At 44.6% G+C, this 8,187-nt stretch overlaps 1 protein-coding gene across 1 annotated transcript in view; it reads left to right on the top strand.

The window, feature by feature from the left end:
- CCDC88A (coiled-coil domain containing 88A) overlaps positions 1 to 8,187 on the top strand; it is a 36,655-nt gene that overhangs the window by 17,957 nt on the left and 10,511 nt on the right. Inside the window, exons 10-14 of the mRNA XM_010152033.1 lie at positions 3,257 to 3,398; positions 4,010 to 4,186; positions 4,905 to 5,066; positions 7,507 to 7,784; positions 7,989 to 8,132. Coding sequence (XP_010150335.1) covers positions 3,257 to 3,398; positions 4,010 to 4,186; positions 4,905 to 5,066; positions 7,507 to 7,784; positions 7,989 to 8,132 — 903 coding nt within the window. The remainder of the gene's footprint in view (positions 1 to 3,256; positions 3,399 to 4,009; positions 4,187 to 4,904; positions 5,067 to 7,506; positions 7,785 to 7,988; positions 8,133 to 8,187) is intronic.

Here is an 8,187-nt window from a genome sequence, read left to right as displayed (position 1 = left end):
ACTCTTTCCTTATGACTGTTTCCTGCCAAAAGGAAGCTGCGTTCCCACTTATACTGGCTTATAAGTATCCAGTACTTGAGTGTCTCCAAAACCCCGTCCGTGCTGGCTCTATCACTCTACCACACCTGCCGTTAGAAAGCAGCTGCTACCCTGACATCTGTTTCCTCCACTGTTTGTTGTCTTCTGCGTTATCCTGTAGGGATTTAGGGAGCAGGCTAGTGCGGGCTTCTAGCCAGTCTTATTTCACAATGTTTTTCAGTTGGGCACTTTAAAAAAGAAAACAAAAAAGCTGCTGTCATGATCTGTTACTGCAAGTGATTGCCATGAACATACAGATTGATTTGGGTCTTTCTGTAGCAAAAGAAAACGAAGCACTTTTTTTTTTTTTTTTTTTTGAAGTTCAGTTTCCCTTTCTTGCTGCCAGTGCTGTGTTGCTGGTGTGGTGCCAGAGTCCTGTGGGGAGAATCTGCTACCACTTCTTGTTTTCTGCTGGTGTCTTTCATCCGCTTTTCTTAGCTCACAGATGAAGAGTTCTTCTGTCACGAAAAGCCCCCAGAACTCAGACCAGTGTGGTTTCTGCTGATACAAGCATTGCTGTGTAGCACACAGTGCATGGTTTGTCCTTAGGTGAATCTGCCATACAAAGAAGAACCAACCCTCGAGCTGGGTTGAAGCTTAAACTGTGTAGATGAAGTCCAGATGGAGCAACATTTTCCTAAATCCTGTTCTAGATTCCAGGCGGTTGGAGCGAGTGCTCCCACAAAGGCTGGGAATGCTGTTCTGTAAAGGTGCTTTTGGAACTTATATACATTAAAAGATTTGAGTCTAGTTCTGCTTTCCAGACAGTGACACTTGTCCTCTAGGAGGGCTCCTACTTCTAAAGATCAGGTGTTGCGGGTTCACGTCTCGTAGTTTCGTTGGTTTGTGACATTATATGAATTATGGCTTTGGGTCATACAGTCCCAGTGTTTCCTTCGTGTTTTACAGAATGAGGTTCTACTGGATCTATAAATTATAATTTGGAAGAAAATTTAGAATCCTGTGTGTCTGTGGAATGGGGAGTTTTATCTAGCTTTCGTTAAATTATAATCTGTACGTGAACTTTTAACACACTTCTGGCACCTGTCATGACCCCTGTTCCATTTCATCCTTTGCCTCCAGGTTAGATGTGCGTGAGAATCACACAAATAAGTCAGTTCTCATTCCCACCACGTCCCCGTAGTTCTCTTCTAATGGGTATTCCTTTTTGAAGGAATCACTGCACGTTCTGTGTTAGGTACATATTGAGAGCACAGCCCAGGGAGCAGGCCCAAGCACTGCCTGCTGGTTGGCCTGCACTTGGCCAATGTCTGCTGCTGGGATTAGGTCTCTTGCTCAGCTGCACTGTTTTAAGAGCAGCTCGTGCTTTGCAGATTGCCTTGCAGCAGGAGATGATGCCTGTTCAGGGAGGTGTCCGTGGATGCCTTGGTTGTCCAGCACTGACCGGGTGAAGGCAGCCCAGAAGCAGGAGGAATACTTGATGGTACAAGATAGCTGGGTGTCAGTCTGGGTATGATGCGTCTGTTGGGGCTGAGCTGCCGGGAGGTGTGCAGTAAGCTTTGCAGCTCACCCTGCACGTTACCGATTGCCGACCTCTGGGCTTCTGGCCAATTAGTTTGAGATGTGAAGGAATTTGGGCTATGTTGCTGTGCGGAGCTGCTTCCCAGACTTCATGCCGAGCTGGAGGGTTGTGAGTGGGCAATACGAGGGTAGGGAGACACTGGGACAGGTTGCCCAGAGAAGCTGTGGATGCCCTATCCCTGGGAGTGTCCAAGGCCAGGCTGGATGAGGCTTGGAGCAACCTGGTCTAGTGGAAGGTGTCCCTGCCCATGGCAGGGGGTGGCACTGGGTGATCGTTAAGGTCTTTTCCATCCCAAACCATTCTATGATTCTGTGATTAATACTTGTTTTCAAAGTGGAAATGTTGGTGGGTCTGACGTTTTGCTCTGCCACAACTCTGCCTTTCCATCACTGTCAAGTTTTTTCATTCACCAAAAAGGTACCTGGCTTGTTTTCTTTACATTATTGGGTAGGCAAGTCATTAGCAATTATTTCATCAGGCCTGCAGAAAGCTAGGCTCATCACATTACTTCTCAGTGTCCTTTTGGTGTGCCTTTTCTTTCTTTGTGTTCTACATAACTGTTTACCTTTTCAGGAACAGAGATTCTTATTTTTGTAGCTGAGTATGTGCTTCAGTTCAAGGAGGTGAAATGCTCTCTGTTCTACTAGTCATAGACTGCCTACTGTTTCTTAAGTCCCGAGAATGACTTGTCACACTTGAAAATCTGGGATTCTCGTCCTACTCTGTGATGCTAGTGGACAGCTTTCCACTCACTCCTCTTAGCATTGGTCTTCTGCTCCAGTTCCTGAGTAGATCTCATGCTGCTGTTCATTCAGGAGTCTCTTGCAATCTATTCTGTTCACTACACTGATAGATCCTTCAGCAGGGGGATGGATATTGGTGGTTTGTTTCACTTTATCCTGCTGTGGGGAGAAGTGGGATGTTTTCCAGATTCTGGGCACATGTACAGTGACTGAACAGCCTGAAAGGGATTCATGAGCATGGTTTTCACCCTTCTCTAAAAAGGACATTTATTCTACATCTGACCACTCCTCTGCAGTATGTGGTTTGTGTTTTGTAAGTGCCCTACAATATGGCAAATATGGGGAAAAAAAAGCTTTACTCATCGGGAGTCTTAAAATATCAGCAGCTGGGCTGAGGGAGCAATTTGCACATTCATACATCAAATGAGTGTGCACCTGCAGGGTACTGTGCTCCCTCTCCTTCCCTAGCCCTCCTCTTCAGGAGCTGGCAGGAAGTGGAAATTGATGGAAGTCTTGCTCTCCAAATACTTCACGTTCTAATTGAGCTCAGGTCCCCGCTGGAGTCGCTGGAGTGGAGCCAGAAGGAAGAGGCGCTGTCATCACGCGCACGCTAATGATGCACATACAGCCAGCGCCCCGCTGCTGTGGCTGAACGTGGCTCTTTGTGTGGTTGACGTGTTCTGAGAGAAAGGAGGACTCAGAAACGTTTCTGACTGCTTTAGACACAGGATTGATATCAGGGCTGAGGTGTCTTCACGCCTCTGAACAGCCAGCATTCAGGCGGTTTGGACCGTACCCGTGAGGTTACAGTTTCTGAACGTTTGAGAATTTAAATACCTCCAATAATGTTTTGAAAACCAGACTTCTGTGTGTGTGTGATGTCATTGATCAGCAGGTACAAGCTTTTGGAGTCCAAATTAGAATCCACGCTGAAGAAATCTCTTGAAATAAAAGAAGAAAAAATTGCTGCTTTGGAGGCTCGTTTAGAAGAATCAACAAATTTAAACCAGCAACTCCGTCAGGAACTTAAAACAGTAAGGGGACGGCATTTTTCATGTGGGATTAAGTTACACCTGTTCCAGCCACTGTTACTTCTGCCCTTGACCGTCTGTGTAAGACAGCAACCATGGGCGTTGCGGGGGCAGTGTGAAGCGGGCCAGAGGTGTTCTCGTGCCTCTTTAAGGCTCCAGGAATACAGGCCCAGTGTTGGAATCCCGTGAGAAGTTGTTTATTTATCGAATGTGTCAGGTCGGTAAATAATCTGAAGTCGATTCGTTTTGGGATGCCAAAGGTTTAGTTCCATTTTCTGATCCAGCCTGAGTGTACTGGCTAAAAATTAAACGCAACCTCCTTGGTTGTAGGACTTCATAATAACAGTGCAGTTGGGGTGATACAGCTGAAAGCACTGAAATGGACTAGAAAATAGAGGGCTCTTTCTGTTAGACACGTGTTTGTTAGGGTTAAGCTGTCCATATCCATAAATAATTTGTACATCGTCTCTCCAAACATACACAAAAAAGCACGCTGACAAATCCAGTAACAAAGCACTGCCCGCTCTCTGAAAAGCGGTTTGGTCGTGTGGTAAATTCGGGTGGAGAGTATGGAAAATTCTAAACCTAATGGAAGTTGTCCTGAACAATTCTAGGTGAAAAAGAACTACGAAGCTCTCAAGCAAAGACAGGAAGAGGAAAGGATGGTTCAGAATTCTCCTCCAAGAAGTGGAGAAGAAAATCAATCTGTCAATAAGTGGGAGAAGGAGAATCAAGAAACTACCAGAGAATTACTGAAAGTTAAAGATAGATTAATCGAAGTGGAAAGGAATGTAAGATGTCTGTTAAATATTACTCTGATTGTAATTACTTATTGCGAGCCGTTCCAGTAATAGGAACGGGAGTATCGCTGGGAAGGTATGCGGTACAGCACCTAGGTCACGTGCCGAGCAGAGTCTGAACTGAATTCCCGGAGAGGGTGGGGAGGCACTGGGACAAGTTGTCCAGAGAAGCTGTGGATGCCCCATCCCTGGAAGTGTCCAAGGCCAGGCTGGATGAGGCTTGGAGCAACCTGGTCTAGTGGAAGGTGTCCCTGCCCATGGGTGGGACTGGGTGGGCTTTAAGGTCCCTTCCAACCCAAACCAGTCTGTGATTCTAAATGCAGTTTATGAAGCAGCTGGATGCTGCTCTGGGGGATGTAAAACGCTTGTCCAGCATTTCAAAGGAAATGTGGAAACCTGAACTTGCCCTTTTGAATGCACAGATACCTCTTAAATCCCTCTTATATAAATCTATTGACATGAGGCTTGGAGATTTCTCCACTCTTTCTCCATGGGTACCATACTAGTCACTCAGGTTTGCAGCGCTAACCTGGAGTGATAACATCACCGCGTGTTACTCTGTTATGCAAGGGGATTGACCTTATACCTCTTCCACCCTGTAAAGTCCTGCTGCCTTGTTTGTTTTGGAGAAACAGGTTTGGGGTTTTTTTCTGAACTTCAGTAAACAGCTGGAAACTCAGATTTTCTGTTTTTTCTTCAACGTTCCAAGAATGCTACGCTGCAGGCGGAGAAGCAAGCGCTGAAGACGCAGTTAAAGCAACTCGAGACACAGAACAGCAATCTGCAGGCTCAGATTCTTGCGCTTCAGAGACAGACTGTTTCTCTGCAGGAGCAAAATACAACTCTGCAAACGCAGAATGCCAAGCTGCAGGTAATATTCTCCGGGTTTGCACTCAGAAATAAAATCAAGTCGAAGTTGTTTCAAATGAATGCTTTTAAGCTAAGGGCAATAATGTATTGTAAGTCACATTTTGTGGGAAATCAAGATGTTGGTAAGTACAGAAGGCTTAAAAACCCCCTCTGAAAGCTACATAATCGTGGGAGGATTGAATTCAGGTGATGCAGAGGCAAGTAAAGGTAATGTGTGACCGTGAAAATTATAAAAATGGTTGCCCACAAAATCTTGCACCTCTTATGGCCACAATTCAGATGTCGTTCGTCATACTTCAACAGGGTTATTAAATACACCTCTCTGGTTTTTCTCTGATAAATTAAATATTGTTGTTAATGGAGCTAATGCTTTTTGGAGCTCTGAGAATCAAACCTACTTAAGGATTTTTTTTTGAATAGTAAACAGTGTCAGAAGTGATGAAGGGTGGATGGAAATCAGAGAGAAGGAGTCTTTAACGAGTAAACAAATACTGCAGTTTGTCATCCCGTCTCTTTCTGGAAGGCAGGACACAGTTGTGCCACAGATGCACTTCCTGTCACCACATGGAAATCTCATTAGTGCACAGAACTCCCTTTGTGGCTGGCAAGCTGGTCGGCAAAACAGAACATTCGTGCACGTGCTCTCTCTTCTCTGGCCGTTAGAACTTGGTGGATGTGGAAAATAACATATTAAACAGATGAGGATGTATCTCTGGGACGCAGAACTCTCTATTTTGTAATACCACTTGTCAAAAACCCCAGGAATACCTGTGTAGTGTGGGTTTTGTGCTGTGGATTGCACAACAGCACAGGCCTTTCCTCCCTGGTAAACATGGAGAGTGAGTTAACTGTAGATATTTGACAGAATGGAGGCAGTGAATTGGGAGGAGGAAGTGTTTTCTGCCCTTTTTTTGTTTGGGTTTTTTTGTTTTGGGTTTTTTTCGTTGGCTTTTTTCTGTGGTGAACCTTGCCGAGCAGTGTGTTTTTTGTTGTGGGGGGTGACTGAAGTGTGCTATACCCACCAGACTGCGAAAGGGAGTTGTTCTTGCTGGAGAAGTCGGCCGTGTTGCTCACAGCTTCAGCTGCAAGACAACTCTTCATCAGCTCCAAATCAAAAGGAGGGGTGAAATGTGCTCATGAAAACACGGGTGATTAACTAAATCTGAAGTGCCAACTCAGCTGGTCTGCGTGGGCTGTGTCAAAACCGATCTTAGACAATTGCAATTCTGCTCTTCCTTCCGATCCGCATAAGGAACATAGAAGAGAAAGGGTGTCTTAGAGGATAACTGGGAATCGTGAACCAAACCAAACTGGGAATTCAGTCTGGGAAGTTGCTCAGCGTACACTTGCCACCAGACATTACTTCATTCCCAGTGAAAGGTTCAGCCTTCTCGTCTGTGACGAAGAATGCTGCAGTTCCAACAGAAAGGGATTTGTTCCTTAGTAGCAGCGGGCACTGCAGGGATGGATTTTTTTTTTTTCTTTCTTTTTTCCCCCTAATAGACACCCTGAGGGTATTATCAGCCTCAGAAGTTTGTAGGTTTTGTCTCTTGAACAGGAAAGAGAAGGGAACCAGCCCAATACAGGTCAGATGATGAGCACATTGGGTATCGTCAATTTTTTTAAGATAACCAAGGATTAGAGTAGATTAATCTTTCCATCCAGAGGTGCACAAAGTGTTGTTGTGTTTTTCCTTTAATCCGTCTCATGTTGAAGGCTTTAATGTATGAAATAGGCATTAAGACTGTTGTGACATAATTGTTGGAGAAACTGTACTCTCCTACTCACCTCTTTCTCCGATGGATGAGTACTCTCACCGGGTCTCGCAGCAGGTACATCACGTTGTTCAGCTGAATGGCAGTGCCTCAGTAAACCAGAACATGGGTACCTCCTTCCAGGTGCTGTGCTTTTAGTTCCCTTTCTCTCTCCTGAATGGGTGCTGCTGTTGGAAGTCTCCTTGTAAAGGATATGTAGGCACAATAAGGATTTTGTGGTGACGATGAAGATTTTTTAAAAAAATTGATGTCAGTATGAAAGTTCCTTTTATTTAGGCATGTCTTATGTGATCTGAGGGTCACTGGTGATCCATTTCTCTGGATGCTAGAGCTGTCAGTGCTGAGAGGAAAATGTGCCTCATCTAGATAGCACTTTAACAGCTATTTGAGGGTAAATAATAATAATTTGATGCCTCCCCCTGTCAATTTAACCATATGCTTAAGTGCTTTCTTGCAATACTGCTATAAAATGTTCTCGGGATATTTTGAATTGGAGATGTCTGTTGGGATATAAGGAAAAAGTATTCCCATCAGTGGCTGTCAGCTGATGGAGCAGGTAGGTTGCGAAGATGCAAAGGGTTAAACTCAGGAAATAGAAGGAGATAGACAAAATAATCCAGACTATGAAACTGATTTTCAGCTCTTGTCAAATGTTTACAACTGCAGGTTGAAAATTCCACCCTTAATTCTCAAAGCACATCGCTGATGAACCAGAACGCGCAGCTGTTGATCCAGCAGTCCGCCTTAGAGAACGAAAACGAGTGCGTGCTCAAGGAACGGGAGGATCTGAAGTCGTTGTACGACTCCCTTCTCAAAGATCATGAGAAACTGGAACACCTGCACGAACGCCAGGCTTCCGAGTATGAATCTCTGATCGCAAAGCATGGAAGTCTTAAGTCTGCACACAAAAATCTGGAGGTGGAGCATAAGGACTTAGAAGATAGGTAAGTGCTGATCTGCATGAGTGAAATTAGAGTCTCATTCCTGAGTAAAAAGGAAAAAACGCTGTACAACTAGTATGAATAACATTAATATTACTTAAAATACAACATGAAGATGTTAAAACTTTGAAAGATCACCTCTTCAGAAAAAAAATCCCTTTTGTCATTCCAAGAAAAAGAACTTCAGTACTTTGGTTTTGTTTGCAGGTACAACCAGTTGCTGAAACAGAAGGTGCAGCTGGAAGAGTTGGAGAAAGTACTCAAGCTGGAACAGGAGAAAATGTTCCAGCAAAACGAGAAACACGAAAGTGTAGCAGCAGAGTATAAAAAACTTTGTGATGACAATGAAAGGTAAAGGCCAAGTCGGAGGCGTGTATGAGCAGCGGGCACCTGCCGGGACCGGCTG

This window comes from Eurypyga helias, unplaced genomic scaffold, assembly GCF_000690775.1.
Source record: "Eurypyga helias isolate BGI_N326 unplaced genomic scaffold, ASM69077v1 scaffold32345, whole genome shotgun sequence".
Classification (NCBI taxonomy): Eukaryota; Metazoa; Chordata; class Aves; order Eurypygiformes; family Eurypygidae; genus Eurypyga; species Eurypyga helias.
The sequence above is the reverse complement of the archived record's forward strand: the minus strand, read 5'-3'. Positions and strand labels throughout refer to the sequence as shown.